The following is an 18626-nucleotide window of genomic DNA, read 5'->3' as shown; positions in this document are numbered from 1 at the left end:
CTGGCTGAGGCGGAGTGATACACACAGTGAAAAGTCCCAGGGATGTTGTTCTCTTTATCACCGATCATGGAAAGCCTTAGATTACTGGGTCTGAACCAACTGTTGTATAAAGAAAAATACACCATTCACAGGGGTATTGTGTGAATTTTTCTACAGAATGAGTTCTTGTGATTTATGAAAAAATGTAGGTTATTGAGAAACTAAACCAAACTCAACTAGAAGTTTCTGTGGCTGAAAAGATTTCTCAGTTATGAAGAAAACATGCAGACAACATGAGGCCACATGGACTAGTTATATATTCAACACCACAACAACAACATGCACTTTCAAGTGTAAGAGACTCAATAATCATGCACCAACATCCAGCCTGCATTCACTCATAACAGCTTCTTGTGTCACAGTAATAGAAATATGAAAACAGTGTAAGCAATGTGGAGCACAATATTGAACACTTGCATCCTTTAAAAGCATGCTTTTTATATGCCAGCCTCATGAAGTCCAGGGGCAATATTTCACATGTCAGTGGTTATTGGTTTCAAATTTTTTCTTATCATGTTGCCATTATTTCAAAATAAAAGTGCACTGTTAGTCAAGATAAGCTCACATGGGATTAAAAGAATAAATGTAGAACCGTGTTTAAACAACCAAATTAGTTTGATGACTCTAAAGAGAATATTTTAAACACCACATCAGCCTGGATTTGTAAAGCCAGAGCTGGCATTATTACAAAACTGGTAAAGTAAAGCTTATTAACTGAGGATCCTCAGCAGACTCATTGCTAGACAAGTGATTACCTTTGCAATAAGAGTTAAGCACCAAAGAATTAGAGAAAAAACAAAACAATACATTTCACTGACACTTTCAGGGGATAAAAAGTAAGTTAGAGTTGATTTTTTCCTTCCTCTTGTTCTATTCCTCCCTCTCTCTCCTGCAGGGATTTTGATGCCAGTCTGTATCTGTGTGAGGAGGCCTTCGGTTTGCTGCCCCTCGACACTCTGGAGCGCCTGGCTGGTACGCTGCTGCTGTACCCCTACATCCTCACACTGCTGCTGCTCAGCGGCACATTGGCAGTGGCCGCGCTGCAGAACCTGAGGTGAGTGGTGGACAATGGTTGGACAGGAAGTTAGTTAGGGAACAATGGAGGGGGAGAACTTTGTAAGTTCTGCTGTCTCATGAAAATCAGTATTTGGCAGCTCTGTGTTGGAGGCGATGCGTGGTAATAAACCTATAAAGTTGAAATGAGTCAGACAGTTGCGTGCATAATTTTTACATTTTCTTCCATTCTGTTGATGTTAATTATAAAGTAGAGTGAGCTCCTTCTCTGTACTTCTGTTTTTCTGTTAATAACATAAACTGAAAGCTAAAGACCAGTTTAGTCTGAAGTATGGAGGTGTGTGTACTTTGTACTTTCAGTCCCAACAGAAAAACATCTATTGACCATTTTTACCCTGTGACCTCTCTTAAATAGCACACCTTCGGCCCAAACACTTTTTTCAGATATATATTTGAATCTTTTTATGAATCATGAATCCTGCATATATAATAAAAGCTTATCAGGAAGATAATTGGACTTCAGGGGAGTTTTGGACTTTATTGATGCCTTGCTTGTTTCATTTGTAACCCTAAAGCTGCAGAGCCGTATTGAGTTAGTGCAGATTTATTGGGATTCAGTCCCTGAAGGGGTAAAACAAAACGCTTTAAAAAATATGAGGCATTTGGCATCAAGATGGCTATCATTAACAACCAAAAATCAAATACTGTGAAAGGCTGACATACCCACACTGAAAATACAACTGACTTGAAGTTTGACAATGAACCATAAAAGTCTGCTGTGATAGATTTTGTGCAAATGTGTTTAAAGTGATTATCTCAAAGATCTCGGTTTTGTTCTCTGTGGCGGCACCTATGGCGATAAACTATAATGGCAGGAGCACGCTTCCCAGATATCCAGACAGTGTTGCATGTGTGGCGTCCACGGTTGGCTCAGGTTGTAACTCTTGATTTTCCTCGTTGACGGTCGCTTTCCTTTTTAGACTGTTTGCTTCATCTGAGCGTCGAGTTTGTTTCTTTCTCTTTGGATTTTCACTTATTTTTGAAGTTGTATCTGTAGTCATCAATCTTTTCTTTGTTTGTTCAGCCATAGTAGATTACTGTTTACTCGCAACACTTGCAGAGACTGGAAAAGCAGCCGCTTAGCTCAACCTACCCTCTCTGGCAGACCAACCACTGCTGGGTGATGGAAAATGTGTCACTAACTGGGCGCCGCTTGTGATTTTTTCTGTGAAAGTTGCCCCACAGACACCCAGTCTATAATACTGCAAATACAAAAGCTTTCATCAGTGGGCCATAGGCTCAATCACCATTGTTTCTTCATTTGGCGATAGATAATGACTTAACAGACATTTATTTACATGAAAATCAAGATTATTACTTTAATGTGAAAAACTGTATCTGGATTTTCACTGTGTCCAAAAATCTGGTATACAGCCCTGGGGTGCTGAGATACACTAGCAGAATATAACTGGACAAGACTAGTCCAATAACATGACTCCCACCAATCAGAAAATCATAACACGGACAGAGTTAGCAAGAAATCTAGCAAAGACCACACCATCAACAGGATACGATTTAACTAAAAAGATAAATGAGATTGATGATGATGCTTGGACGTGGAGAGGTTGAAGTTCTTGCGGTCAGTGTTTTGGCGACGCTTCACTGGGAATTCGCCGTAGCACCCGGACATACCGAACCCCCTCAGACAGAAAGAAACAGACAAAGAGCAACGGTGGAAGGAGGGTGCAGAATGCTAGACCAAAAGAGGAGGAGAGAGGCAGGTGTGAATTCATGGGAATGCCAAAAGAGGCGTGGTTGAGGTGTGGTCCTGCTCCTGAAACTTTGCTATATAGCATCAACTGTCAACTCATTACAAATCTTGGTAAACTTGATTTTCATTCATTGTTGTAAAATAGATGGTCAAAGCATGTTAAACAAAACACATAGGGGTTTGCAACAAATGCCAGAAAACATTCTTAACCCGGTACAAGAATTTCAACACATTTGTTCAGGAGTTATGTGGTTTTGTGTCATTATGGCCTGATCATACTCATCGTGTTTTCTTTCATAACTTTTAACGAGGGGGGGAGCTCCAGAGATGACTGCTCTTTTACAGGTTATTAAAAGGTTTGTTACGTTACGTCAACGTCAGTTATTCCAAATCATTGCTTGCAGTTTATCACCACATTTGAGATATTAAAGTCTGACTTTTTCTCATTAAAGTAGTAACAAGGAAAAACCTAGTGGGCTGTACATAGTGTAAATACTGCAATTTAAATCAAGTAAGACTCTTAAATAATGCTAATGTTGCTGCTGTTGTCTAAATAAGCAAATCTTTCCAAAAAGTTGGATATTTTAACTTAAAGTTGATTTGTCAGTGTTGTGTTTACAGCTTGTTTCTGCTCCTCCCAGGGGCCCAAAAACATCCGTTAATGCATGTTTGACATATTCTGTCGTTTAAATGATCATGTTAATTCTTCTTAACTAATTCTCTTTGACCTAAATTAACACTGTGACCTTTGGGCTGTGAGCTTCATGAATCACAATTGATATCTAATTTGTTCAGGTTTATACAAACACAGCTCACGTAGTCTAATCCATACAGCCTTTTTGAACTTTTCCAAATTTACACTTAATAAATGGGTTTTATTGACACATGCATTACCAGCAATGTAGAAGGAAGAAAGTTAAAACATCTGTTCAATTATCGATGACTTTTAAAATCTTATTCCTTGTTAAGATTCAATCATTTAGTATTTGTTACCATTTCTGGTCCAGAAATCTGAGCAACAACATGACAGCTCAGTTTGCCACCTTGCATCAGCCAGTAGAACATGTTGGTCAAAGCAGGTAGTGAAGTGAAAATGTTTCAGTCTTTGCAGAATTAATGGACCTCAGATGGCTATCAGAGAGCAGAGACCCAGTCACCATATAAGTCACCTCCCTTCTGTCGCCGACGCCCCATCACTGCAGATTTAGTAACAACATTGTTGCTTCATGCTCTGAAAGACAGAATATTGTTCAGCTGCCCCTCACAGCTTTATTTGCCTGTGGTGAAAGGTGAGGAGACTCGTTGGACTAATAACATTAGCATATCATCTCGCCCTCTGCTGTTAAATGGCTTGAATACTAACCTCGTGAAGCAAAGGGCTATTTCCCTTTTCAGGAATTAATCTAATCCAGTTTACCACAGCACACGTAGAAGAAAGAGCCGTATTTGATTTGTATTCAAATGTTAGCAAGTGTCCATCTCATTTGGTACGAGAGGCCAAACCACGGGAGCAACATCATTGCCCTCCGGCCATTCTCTGTTTGTCTGTGTGCTGACTCCTGCAGACAGAAACAATCGTGGGTGTGCATCACTGCGTATCCGCCTGTTCTAGAAACAACTAATGAAATCTGAATAATAGCTGCTGAAATCTGAATAATCTGAATAATATCAATTCCACCCACCTACCCTTCTGCCTCTGAAGCGTCTGGCTGCAATGTTTTATGTATCACTGTTGTCTTTTGTCTTGCTGCCTTTTTTGTGTCTCAGCAGACCTAAAGGAGGTTCAGCTGAGGAGAGGAAAGGAGGCGGAGAGGGGCGAGCGGCGGCTTTTCGTCCAGATGTGGCTTATAATCTGATGCACACACTGTTCTATGGCCTGCTGGCATTCAGCACTATGAGGTGAGCACATGCACACATACATGCACACATGTAAATGCAGGATGATGTACATGCAGATTCACACTGGTTTAACTCTCAGACAGGGACAGTTCAAAGGTACTTGTCCTCCTGACGGTTGATTACAAGAGCTCTTGAGCAGATGCTGAAGTCCAAGTGCTCTCTGAAGCTTTTCACTAAGTGTCTGAGTGCTCCTCTTTAGCCCTGTTCAGCCATCCAAGCACCAGCACAGCCTTAGTCTTTCCAGCAGTGACACCACTCCCAGCAGGAGCAGAGAGAGTGGACACAGGTGGACAACTGATGATTAATACTCTGAACTATGGCTGACACACTGACATCTCAAACCTGGATGCGTCAACACTCGCACAGTTATTGGTACAAGACAAGTCAACACAAGCACACAATTGACCGCTGCTAAGCAACATTCACATGGATCACTTTTACCTGTCAAGATTGGACATTTGCAGAAAACAATGATAATAGTAATAAAATAATGACAATTAACCCTTTACTAAGCCCTCCCTTGAACGGCCACTGTCCAATCCTATGTTACAACCGTAACTAGGTGTGGGAGGCCTGTCAAGCTTTCAGAACAAGGAGAAATGCTGCAACGATGTGCATATGGAATCTGCAAGTCCGACAGCAGATATCCTCAAAGTTTAGAGGGGGGTGTCAAATTTTTTGCTTTTTTCAAAGCCAAAAACTCAAGAGGAGAATTCGGAAATAGATTAAAAATAGTGGAAGGCAGTCAGCTTGTCTCCGCTTGCGATACCATCACCGCTACCACCACCGATGATATCGGCACAGCCTTTATTTTACCACCCCTCGGTTTGTGTCATTGTTGTTGAAAACTTTCCCATTGTGCCTTTAGGAGATCCAGTGTATGGATCAAGCCGACGATATGCAAGCAATATCCTGAAGAGCTTTAAAAAAAAATGAAATAGTAGGATAATTTAGTTTTGCTAGCAATGGGCTAAAACATATTAGACAATAAAGACGTGGGGTGCCTGACGCTTTCATTGAGACTGGTGAGCCTCGATTTTTCTGTCCTCTTCATTCTCAACACTCTGCTGACAAATTATTTTCTGGATGTAGCTTTCAAATGCGTGTTGTCCTTTCTGTCTGCTTCTCTTTGGTATTTGGCAACTATTTTTCCAGAAAGTTGCTATTAGTTCCCTTTGAACATCTCTCACTGTTGTAGTTGAAAATGCCATAATGTTTACATGCCGGTGAGAAAGCTTGACAGACATAGCAACAGTAACCAAGGGGTGGCAGGACTTAGCGAAGGGTCAATTGTGCTGGAGACTGTTATTTTGTAAGCTGTTTGTTGTGTTGTTGAGTTAATCAGCTGTAGCTAGCTAACAATGTTGGCACCATGAGTTGGTTAAAAAACTTTTTTCCAGCTGGCTTTCATTTTAAAGGAATGAAGGAACATGTTGTGGTGAAAGGAGTTAAATAATTGAATGGCTTCATGTTATGCTTAAAGACGGAGACTAAAGCCTATGTGGCTTTCCGGACAAAAAGTCTCACCGGTTGACGATCAATGTAGAAGAAATAAAAAAAAAACCCAACAACATTGTGTTTGTATTGCACTGTTGGGCTTGTTAGTTCTGGATGTATTATTAAAAAAATGTAAGATCAGACTCCCTTTTTTCTTATATAACTACCTCTCAGTTTCCCCCGATCCAATACAGAGCAGGACAGAGCTGCACTCATTTGCCTGAACTCTGAGCTCATTTGTAAACCTACACGAGATGGGGTTTCAAAGATCTCTGAGCTGCTTCCCACGCAAAGCTGCGAAGTCTGGAAAAAAATAAAAAACCTTGATAGAAGGAGTGTGCCTCTGTGGAAACTGCGACCCACGTGTATGAATATTTCGGAGTCAGTGGAAATTGTAAGCACCAAAGGCAGCACCAGTTATCCATTCAGCCGGAGGCTCTTTTACTTGTGTTTTTGGCACAGTGACTACATGTCTCCGCCACCCATGCTACTCTGCAGATTGTGTCCAAAGGTTTCAAGTGCCAAAAAAGCCCACAGCAAATATCTCTATCTGGAGATGGAGACAGTAATTTGGATGTTTCCAGGAGTACAAGAAACATGTTGTTGGGCATGCTGTGCATATCTACTGTAAAAAACTGTGCAGCTAAATGGAAAAAGGCATTTCTACCAGATTTTTTTTTCTTGTACTGATTTTTTTTTTTATACCAGCAAGCAAGCAAGGCTTCCTCAGATTCCTCAAACAGCAGTTCTTTCATCATAACCTCCTTTATGATTAATCTCATTAGCCTTCCCTCTCATATTCATCTCTCGTCTCATGTTGCTTCTCTTTCTTTGGTGTGATTTTGGCACATATTTACACTGTGACCTATCTATCCAGTTCACCTTACTGCGTCGTCCATTGGCAGGTTCCCTGCGTGGAACAGCAGCAGCCCTGCGGCTCCAGTCAGAGATGCCAGCCTCTCGCTGTGGGGTGAGCGCCCAACACTGACGCTGGCGTCTTTTACCTTTGAACAGAAACATCTTTCTTCTGTGGTCGACTTTCATTTACAGCCACCTGTGTGTTTGGGCTCTCTGAGCTGGCAGCTTTCACTGCTGCTGTAACACAGTGGCTCTTGACAAATGTGGTCTTATTGGTCACACCAGATCTATGATTGCCAAACAGTATCAGCTCTCTGGCCTTGACCTCTGCAACAACTGCCTCGTTTTTCCACTCAGTGCAGTCTCTCTTTTTTGGTGAACACTCTGTGTTCTTTACAAAGTGATTTTTGCTTTTATCTTCCAGCATTTTGTTAAATGTTTTGATATTATCTGGTTCTGTTGACATACATTCTCCCATTTTGGTGTGTTTTAGGATTAACTTGTTGTTGATGCCATTTAGTGCATAAACTTCTCACCATGCTGTTCTCAGGTTGAGGTGTATTACAGAACCCAGTGACAACACTGTTGGGTGTGAACATAGGAACAAGCCTCACAAATATTCTGCCATCAATACAAAATTGCTTAAAAATGATGAGGGATTAGGGATTACGGTTTGGCTCAGCTGTTAAATCGCGTGTCCCATATACAGAGGCTACAGTCCTCTCTTCTGTCTCTGAATAAAGGCATAAACACGAGAGGTTAAAAGATACTAAAAGCAGTAGGTTGTGACAGAGAGATCTACAAAATTGAAGATGGCACACGAAGGAAACGCTGAACAGAGCTCGGTGTGGGATACAACAGTGTTTAAAGATGGTGAATATGAAAGAAAATGTCAGAAGAAAGCCTCATTCAGGTGCTGCAGCAATTCATGCAGTCCTGTTCACCTTGTTTCACTTCACCATAAGTGGAAATGTTCAGTTCAATGTGAGTTATAACTGCTAAATTGGATCATTTCAAGAAGGCTTAACCAGTACTGTACTGAACTGTAGAGAAGAAAAAGAATCATTTTTCACTAAAATCATTTGAGAATTAATATTTTGCGTCAAAGATTGATATCTAAATAGCCGTGTAATATGTGGCATAATGTACACTGTCTCTTACTTTATGTCTAATGTACGCAGTGTTATTGACTTTTAATCATGCTAGCACACCGTTGGCTTTCTAGGTCATAGCTGAGCTGAAGAACCCCATGAGCTGCACTGGGGGCTAGAGATATCGCCCATTGCTAAGTAGTGAACGATGTTCTCATTACATTGCAGTCTTATGGGATGGGAATACCTTTTTCATGTATTGGTCAGACCTTCAATCGTTACTGAGAAAGCAACCGTCAGAAGCGTGTCCATTAAAACTTGATAATGGATACCTAGTTGGGCATCATCCCTTACATATTAGTATAACTAAGCCTGTTGATCCCATGTGACTTAAGCACAAGGTATCAGTTTGCTTTTGCTCATTTATCATGTATAACATTAATGTACTCACATAAAAGGTTGAAGTATCAGGGCTTCTGAGCTGCTTGTCCAACATTTCATTTACTATTACTAACACCATTCAGGGTGTGGTACAGCTATGTGGTAATAATGCAGAATAAGTTTGCATACTTTCTTACATGTTTTCTTGTCAATGAACACGTTAAAACTTTGAGTTTTATAAAATACATTAATGCTTTTAGTTTTTTTGCTTCACAAACTCAGGCCTACATGGTTTGCACACTCACACTATCAAAATAGAATACAGCGTGCCTTACACAGTGGTGTACAGTAACATATTAGCCCATTGTCCTATTATCAGCTCTGTAGACTAAAATGCCTCTTTACATGCACTTTGTCAAATTTCACATTTGTAATCTGTGAGGAAATGACATGTATGATCATGTTCATGTTGATTTATTACATGTTAGAATACTGCACAGCACGTTATAATTTCTAATCCCTCTGATTCTGATGTTAAGCGAGCTTTGACAGAGCTAACCTAAGCCTGGCCGCTTTACACAGGTTTACTCAATGTAACAAACTGTTTTACAGAAGTGTATGACCAAAGAAGCTTTCAATCAATCAAATTGTATTTGTATAGCGGCAAATCATAACCAAAGTTATCTCATGAAACTTTACAAAAAGAGCAGGTCTAGACCGTAGGCAAGGCAAGTGTATTTATAAAGCACCATTCATACACAGAGCAATTCAAAGTGCTTTTCACAGTTAAAAAGAGAGCTTTAAGACAGAACATAATATAATAAAATATAAAAACAGGTCTGGTCAAAACAATGCAACCGTATATAATGTTTCATAATTCTTTTCTCATGGTTCCCAGACTCCTTTATTTCTCAACACATGTTAGTGTGTTTAACACACTGTAGTATTACCCAGAAATCGGTGTTATACATTCCTAAGTAAGTTCCCTGAACTTTCCTTGTACTCTTTTTTTAATTTATTTAGAGAGACCCAACATGAATCCATCATGAGCAGTACTTAGCAACATTTGGCACAGTGGCAGGAAAAACTTCCTACTTTTAACAGGCAGAATCCTCGAGCAGAACCAGGCTGATGTTGAACAGCCATCTGCCTCAACTGGATGGCCTTTGTGGTGTGCTGACGAATGCAAGAAACAGTCAAGTAGTCAACTTGTAACTCTGAATTATACCAGACTTAAGGTGCTCTGCAAAAGGAAACCAATTTTTCCTATTAACAGTTAGAAAAGTAAAATACACTGTTAACAGTTGGAAAAGACCCAGACTTGGATGTATAAGGGAACCAAAATGTGACAATGGCCTTAATGGTAAGGATATTTCTTCAAGAGACCAGAGAGAGGAGCACACCCCGGTTTGAAAGGAGAAAACAGCTTCTCATCTGTGTGCACATCTTAATCTTACCTCTGTCTCGTCTCCCTGAGCATTTATTAAGTGAGACAACACTCGTTCCTCATTGTCAGGGTGGAATTGTAAAATTGGGAAGACAATTATTGGGTACGACAACAACCCTCCCTGACCTGACTCCCAACAATAATCTGTAATTTTCAAGTCGTATTCATCACCAGCATCATCAGTAGATTCTCCGGGTTGAGGGCATGTCAGGCTGCAAACACAGGCTTAACATCAATGATTCATTATTGTGAAAGCATAACTAATCATTGTGAACACTGTCAAGAAATAATCATCCAGGTTAACATTAGAGTCATAACTTTTATTAAAAGATAATTGTAATTATTCAGTCCAAAGAGGAGGAACGTTCTGGTATTTGGTCTCTTAGCACAGTGCAGTAGTGATGTAACTCTGTGTGTGTAAACGCTGCATATTGTGTTCTTGCGCTAAGTCGAGTTTATCTGGTGGGCAGGATTTGGCGCGGCGTGTGATATATTGTACCTTTTAATACATATAGTTCATACAATTCATTCTGCTACACTCAGGATTTAAAGTGCTGATTGAATTCACACAAAAGGAGGAGAAGAAAAAAAGCTTTCCACAGAGCAGCAGCAGCCAGGCAGTGCAGAGCCTGACACGTTTGATTTCAGCACTTTCTCTAAAATGCTGATGAAGAGTGAAAGTCCAAAAGTGCAGAGAGCCATTCGTTTCTGTCAGACAGCTCCTTTGCATTAAAAACGTATTGAGATTTATTTCTGTGAGGCGGCACTTCTTTATACCACAGCTCCCTCTCTCTCCCTCTCTCTCTCGCCTCCATCTCTGCACCTGTCAACAATTTTTCAGCTCATTTCATTCTCCTGGCCTTCTCTCTGCGGTTCACCCCTTTCTGTTTAATCTCATTCATTCACTTTATTTCTTATTTGTTCACAGCTCTGATTCATGTGATTTGAACCAGAACTTGGATAATAATGGCTTGTTTTAGGCTCTCAATAAAGTTTAACCACAGTGGAACCTTTTCACGAAGTCGTCCTCTAAACCCTTATACGACTATTTGCTTCTCTCTTTGAAATTAAACGTCCTTAACTAGCTTGAGGGAACATCTAAGCATCAAAATTAAAGAGCAGCTTTTTTTTAATCCGTATAATCCATCTGTCCTTGTGTCATAAAGACCAAGTGCTTGAATGTTTCCCCTACACCTAGCTTCACATATGCTACCTTACTATCACAAAAAAACTGAAATTTAACCATAAGATTTGTTTTCTTTTGATGCTGATGTTGCCGCTCTCTCCCTCTCTCCCCAGGATGAAGTATATCTGGACCGGTCACATGTGTGCGGTCGCAGCCTACGGTGTGTGTGGGACGGAGCTGTGGACTCTGCTGCTCAATACTCTGCGCTGCAACACTAAAGTTCTGGTACGAACAGCTCCAAACACCCGCTGCACTGTTTTCTTTATCCAACTTTGAAGTGTGATACTTGAGTTTTAAACACATTTACTTCTGCACTAATCAGTCTTTTTTTGCTTCATTTATGGATGAAATCAATGTGCGTTATGTGAAAGGTGTTACTGTTAGTGAAGGAGACACATCACCACACATTTAACTCCTTTTAGCACATTGTTTACAGTACAGTTGCCCACAAAAACAACTCAAACATTAATGCTTTTGTTTCTAAGTGTCTGCTAGATGTATCTATAGTCCTCCATAGGCGAACAACTTTTTTCATACTTATTTTCAACCACAGTGCTGTGCTGCTGGCCACCATAAAGGCACACTGAAACATCGTCTGTTCAAATACACATTACGCTAATGTTTAAAAAGTGTAAAGAGATGTTTTTGTAACCTCCGTTCGTTAATCAGATCCTGTCTGGCTTTGGGCTCAGGTTGAAACCAGAGCCAGCTTTATCAAGTTAAAAGCTTGCCAATGTAATTTTCAGTTTTATTACCAATATTATTTTTGGTTGATATTACCTTTGTTTAAAACAATCATCTCCACAAGATTTTCATTTAAATAAATGTCTGTTAAGTCACTATCTTTCGCTGAATGAAGTAACACAATGGTGATTGAGCCTATGGCCCACTGATGAAAGCCTTTCCATTAGCAGTATTACAGACTGGGCGTCTGTGGCGACTTTCACTGAAAAAATCGCAAGCGGCTCCCAGCCAGTTGGTTGGTTGGTTTGCCAGAGAGGGTGGGCGGAGCTAAGCGGCTGCTTTTCCGCTCTCTGCAAGTGTTGCGAGTAAACAGTTAACTACTATGGACTACTACTACTATCTAAACAAAGAAAAGATCGATGACTACAGATACAATTTCAAAAATAAGTGAAAATCCAAAGAAAAAGAAACAAACTCGACGCTCAGATGAAGGCAAACAGTCTAAAAAGGAAAGCGGCCATCAGAGAGGAAAATCAAGAGTTACAACCGGAGCCATCCTGTTCTTTACATTTATGATGGTATTCTCCAAAGAAAATTCTCATCCTGTTCATTTTTAACCGTCTAACGAACCAAAAACTGTGAAACTGTTCTGGGAAAAATGTAAACAAAGACACTTACGGCCTTCATGCTGTCGATCACGTGATCGAAATCTAACCAATTGACACTGGAAGGCATTAAAAAAGACTAAAGCTATAGTGAATCTTCTAGCTGATGGTCTGCAAATAGGGGCATCAGTATAACAATGAGACTGCTTCAGAACCAGTTAAATACTCCTCAAAGTAGGTTTAAGATAGGGAACGAATAAGTATCTAAGCAGGCATTCAATGCGAACCCCTGACATTATTTTTATGGTCAAAACTGACATTTTCTGACATGTTCTAGTGACAACCAACATTATGTCCATTACCAGTCTCAAAAGAGCACAACACTGATCTCAAACACTCTTTAAAGACGTGTTGGTTTCCTTTTTTCTTTGAGTTTCTGGTTGGACATCCTCTGCTCTGCTCTGTGCTGCTGACATCGCTGCTGGGGCCACTAGGTGTCAGTGTGGTCATAACATGACACCAGCATGGATCAGATAAGAAAGGATACTAGTGAACAACTTTGCTCTGTCTGCTTATCTTTGTGTTATCTCATTCTGTGCTCATCTTCATTTTAAGGTATATCTGTGCCTGACTCCACCAGCTCTGCCTCTGATACGATTATATTCTTTCATTTCATTATGGCTGTTTTCTCTCCCTCGTTTTGCAGTTGAGGCTTGTCAGATATGCAGTCCCACTGGCCATGATCGCTTGCCTGTATTACAAGGTATGCCATTTTCTCTGCGGTTGATGTTCATCACTGTATTGGCGGTGTCATTACAAAGCTGAAGTCGCTTTGTACAAATTGTGTGCGGCGATATGAGAAAGGAACAATGCTTGAAATAGAAGTTTTGTAAGAGATGATAACAAGAAATCGGTTCATTGCAGGATTTTACAATGACTGCTTTCCTTTTATTTATTTGGCTGTTGGAAGAATCTAAACGGCGACCATATACGCTGTTATATTGAGTGCAGTAATCAGATGTAGTTTAAGATATATCAGAATGTCTGCTGCTCTGCTTTACGGCCTAATGAACGCTAACACTGGGTCTTCCATCACGTCTGTTTCCCTGCAGTTCTGGCCTAAACTAATGGAGGAGCTATCAGAACTGAGGGAGTTTTATGATCCAGACACTGTGGAGCTCATGACCTGGATTAGGTACACACACACACACACGCACACACACACACACACACACACACACACACACACACACACACAGACGCCTCTCTCTCAAATCCAGAGCACACATCAAATTGCAGCAAATCTGATTAGCTTGTTTCCGCAGATCAAGTTTCACTTTGCCTGATGTCCTTGATTAGTGCGTGTGCGTGCATGTGTGTATACTTGTGTATCGTTGCTTGTTTGCGGGGGAGTCTCTCCGATGAGCGATGAGAGCCGATGGGTTTCTATGAAGAAGACTTGGGGGTGCTGGAAAGGCCCCAGCTGTTGGCAGCGCTGGAGCCCTCCTCAGGGTCTCTGCAGCCGGGCTTTCGATCAAGAGCGTCAGCACGACAGGATCAGAGATGGAGCTGGGATTTGGAATGGCTGCGTACTGCGACTGCTGAGTGTGTTTTTGTGTTTGCACATCTGTGTGTGTCCCACATTTTCCAGTCATCAGGTTGGATGTGGGGTGTCGGGCTTCCTGTTGGTGTTGCAGTGTATATCACATACCATGTAACCATGCAAGCTCAATGTCTGGCAGAGGACACATCATGTTTCTTTCTATTTCTGTTAGTCTCCACTCGCTGTAATGTGAGTGTAACTTAAAATGGTGGCCAATCTGAATGTGCTGGTTTTACAACTATGAGTTAAGCATGGGTGTGACCGTGCTCAGCATTAGAGAATAGCATTACAAATGAACACCAGTGAGGAAGGCTCCAGCGTCTCTCGCAGGGCCGTTCCTTTCAGAGGGAGGGGCGCAATGCACGCTGGGTGTTGAAGGTATGTAGAATGGGCGAAACCATGAGATGTTTGTACAACTTTCTCCACAGCTATGGCGCCAATTTCAAATATTATTGCTTCTATCGATTACAGAGAACACCAGCTTTGACTGACAGAGGCTTTTTCCAGGGGGAATTGCTCCTTTAGGAATTCATTGAGCTTGCATTACATTTTTGTATTGAAGATAATGAATTTAACATACTTTTTCAGCTGTATGCAATTTGTTGTGTATGCAAGTGCTCTAGTTAATGAATACAAATAGCTTTGTGCTGTATACATGAATGCATAGATTATATACAGTAGAACCTTTAACCATGCACTTTGTGTTCAGTCCTGCACACAGAAGCATTTTTTCCTATTGAAAACAGACGATATCAGATTTAGCTCAGAGGTATTCAACATGTTTGTATCACACTGTTGTTTTTAATTAATCTTTTTACAATAATGTTAGATAAACAGCCAACGCTACGTTAAACAAACTGCTAATTAAAAGCATTAAAGTGCAAATCAGAGCCAGTTAAGATTGAGGTCTTTCCCGTTCATGATCACTGTAGTTCCCTTCTTCACTGAATTCATCATAATTCAAAGCTCATTATTTCCATCCTGTCATCAGCAGCATGATGACACTGAGTGGACCAGATGTGATTTTTAAGAAATGGCCCATTTTTCGTCTAATCCTATTAGACAGATAGTGGAATGGCCCAGAGAGAGAGAGGGAGATGGATAGCGACACAGAGGAGGAGAGGTTGGGGTTTTGAATGTACTTGTGCGTGTGACATGGGTTCCCTTCCCTCTGGAGCTAATCCCATTAGGCTCTGAGGATTAGGGGCTGCCTACAGTTACCTTGGTTGGGGATGAGAGCAGGGCGGAGCGCTAAGCTTCTTGCTGCTGCACTAATTACATTCCAGATGAAAGTGTTAAGAAGGGGAGGAGGGAGGGGGTTGGGTCGTCTTACGCGGCATTCTCTCGCTCGCTGAGGCTATTTAGTTCTGTATGTTCAGATCACGGGAGTTTTCAAACTGTGGCATAATGATGCGTGGCACAACAGAGATACATATAGAAAGGAGTATATTTCTGTGCTGGCTAGTAATTCTATGTAAAGCTGTCAGGAACCTGTTGTGGTAATTCTAGCTGCAGGGGATGTGCTGCATGTATGAATCATGTTTGATTAACATAGGGTGCAAATGTTCAGAATGGGCTGTGTTTAAATCAGAAGAAAAGTACAGATTTAGATCTGTTTTGTTGTTACAATGATGTAGGATAAAAGCTCAGACACGTCTCTCCATTTTTTTTCTAATTCTTCTTCCTGCAAAGAGTTTGTAAAATCAGAATGGGCATTACGTTTAGAGAAGGATAAATACTGTATGTTAGCTTTAATGATGGACTCAGAGATTAGGATCAGAATAGGCCCTCACTAGAGCTAATGACACATATCCTATGCCCTCGTAATTATAGCATTAATTAGGGTTTTCCCCCTAAGAGTCAATGATCTGAATCACTAACAGAGTATAAATGAGTCAGCCAAATCTGTTTCTCTTTTTTTTTCTTTTTGCAATGATGCAGCTCAAAAAACAGCATCATTGCACACAGGGAAATGCAGAACCAATGGCATGACAGGATGTAAACTTTATAAAGTGAGTCTAAGAGTGACCCTGAAAAGTTCACAAGGTGTTTACAGAGAGCAGAATAATCCACAGAGGTCTCCTCCTCTCTGAACAAATGGACCTGCTGATTTAATGTGATAAAATATGGAATAAAGCCGTTTCACTTTGAAATCAGTGTTTTTCCAATGCTGTTTGGTGGAGACAGGACAGCAGGCGTTGGGTTACTTTGCTCAGCTAGTTTTTTAGGCCATGTTCACATGGAGACGGGTTAAGGAGTAAACGCAAAAGTTTTTTGTCGTATGGTCGTTTCGTCCACACTGTGGCGTTTCAGGAGTCCGTATAGGCTAATTTTTGAAACCGCCTCCCAGAGTGGATAAATCCCTAAACGCCACCCTGGCGTTTCCGTGTGTACAGCCTATACGGATCTTTCTTGAATCGCGCCGCCTCCGTACGTCGCGCATGCGCTAACCCCACCACCACCAACAACAACAACTATGGCGGACTACAGTGTCGCGCTCGTTCTGCAGAAGCTACTTAGCTTGATATTGCTATTACAGCAAAATCTTCTTCTCCTCGTCTACCACTGCCAGCAAGAAGAGGACATGGAGAACAGCATATGCACATGCTCTTTGATCCACCGTGGAGAACAACCAGAAGGGCCATCGTCTTCTGCTTGTGCCTCTTCTTTGTTGTTACACTTATACACATGCTCTATTACTTCTTCTCAGGTTTGTTGTATTTGTGTGGCTGCATTACAGCGCCACCCACAGGCGGGTTGTATATATTACAGCGTTTCAGCGGTTTCGTGGGGACGCAAACATTTCCTGAGACGGCGCTGTGTTTACGGAAAACTTTTTCAAAACGAAGTCGGCTCCGTCTCCGTGTGGACATGGCCTTAGTTTGGATTCCTTAAGTATCTGTCATTAAATAGGTTTCTACCAGGAGCCAGGCTATCCACAGAGATCTCCCCTCCCCCAAAACAAACACGCCTGGTAATTGAAACCCGTGAAAATCTGTTTCTCAGATGCATCTCTGCACGGTTTCGAGATTCAGGAGCCAAACTGTAAAACTTTAGCTCAGTGATTGTGATGATGTAGTTACAAATTTGAAACACTAAGAATAATATATGGCTGACAGCCTTACAGGCAAAATCTCAGACTAGTGTGGGCATTGCTGTAAGGACATTAAAAAAAGAAGATAGTTGAATTTTGAAATCTTTTTTGAAGAGCCAGTTGGATTTGGCCGACATTACTCTGAGTCAGTTCAGTTCTGTGTGTTTTCAGCCTGATTGATGAGGGGATTATCATAATTCGCAGGGCAATCATTCATGACCCCGGACTCTGAAGAAGGTTCAGGTTAACACGATAACAACCAGTGGAGGTTCATCTTTACTTCGGACTGCCATAACTCACAGCCCTCCACTTGATAACAGCTGCGGCTCCACAGCTCAGCTGTAGGCTGATACTCTGTTTAAATGGACAGTCAATAAATCAATAGCAGTGCCTCCTCGTTCCACTGCCTCCAACTCTTGAGTTATAGTTGTGAGTGTGCAGTTTTTAAAGTCCCCAACATCGCTGCTGTCTCACCCTTGTGCTCTGCTGTTCCGAGTCTTCTTCAGTCTATATTGTCTTTTTCTCTGATTCAGTTGGTGTCAATCAATGAAGCTAATAAAAAATAAAGAAGATGTAATTAGGAGTAGTTTCAGGGCTCTGTACTCTGACATATCAACCTGAACGCTTGGCATGCAGAGTTCATGGTAGTAAAAGTGTTACATGTGCAGCATAGAGAGGAGCAGCTTAAGCTCAGGCACATGTTTAATATAAACTGCTGCTCCTCAGACTCAGAATCAGGGCTCACAGATAACCACAGCACATACTCAGTACTGTCACGACAGCGCGCACTGCAGCGCACTGCAGGCTGCAGCTGGAGCTGGCAACAAAGCTGCACGACACATTGCACAACATAGATGAGAGACAGGAGCTGGAACAGTACATTTGCTAATTATAATTGTAAGATTTGTTTAATTTCAGTGATGAACAGTCACAGTACCATTTTGTTTTTTGTTTTTACTTTTTCATTGGCACTGAGAAATTTGACTCTGTTTTTGTTGTTGTCAGCATCACTTTCCTCTTTCACGTCCTCTCTTGTTGTTTCTCACCATCTCATCATACATATTTCAACAAACACAGAGGCCATCACACCTGTCTCACAGAATCTGTATCTCAGTAGTCTGAACTAATATATTTTGCTTTAAAAGATTCCTTGTTTCTTTTCCCTCCCCTCCTCCTGACACTTCTCCTCTTCTGGGTCGAGATATACAATCTGAGCTTGAGAATTATGAAGGCTGCAGTGAAATTATTAATGAGAGCTTTGACAGCAGTTTTGCTGCAAATTCAGGAGGCTCTTCGAGCTACTCAGCATGACGACCCATTTTGAACCGGCTCAAATGAAAAAGTCAGCATATTTGAATGAAACACCGACTTTGTTTATCCCACAAATCCATACGCTTATATGAAATATGATGTTGTCCTTTTAAAGGACCAATATGGTCATTCCAAAAATAACTTCA

General features: G+C 41.1%; 1 protein-coding gene across 1 annotated transcript in view; it reads left to right on the top strand.

The window, feature by feature from the left end:
- dpy19l3 (dpy-19 like C-mannosyltransferase 3) overlaps nucleotides 1-18626 on the top strand; it is a 62021-nt gene that overhangs the window by 22766 nt on the left and 20629 nt on the right. Inside the window, exons 10-14 of the mRNA XM_069660955.1 lie at nucleotides 935-1093; nucleotides 4592-4723; nucleotides 11297-11408; nucleotides 13179-13235; nucleotides 13585-13667. Coding sequence (XP_069517056.1) covers nucleotides 935-1093; nucleotides 4592-4723; nucleotides 11297-11408; nucleotides 13179-13235; nucleotides 13585-13667 — 543 coding nt within the window. The remainder of the gene's footprint in view (nucleotides 1-934; nucleotides 1094-4591; nucleotides 4724-11296; nucleotides 11409-13178; nucleotides 13236-13584; nucleotides 13668-18626) is intronic.

The sequence above is a fragment of the Semicossyphus pulcher genome, unplaced genomic scaffold (assembly GCF_022749685.1).
Source record: "Semicossyphus pulcher isolate SPU_LCO1_2020_fin unplaced genomic scaffold, fSemPul1.0.p SCAF_1, whole genome shotgun sequence".
NCBI classification, from domain to species: domain Eukaryota; kingdom Metazoa; phylum Chordata; class Actinopteri; order Labriformes; family Labridae; genus Semicossyphus; species Semicossyphus pulcher.
The sequence above is the reverse complement of the archived record's forward strand: the minus strand, read 5'-3'. Positions and strand labels throughout refer to the sequence as shown.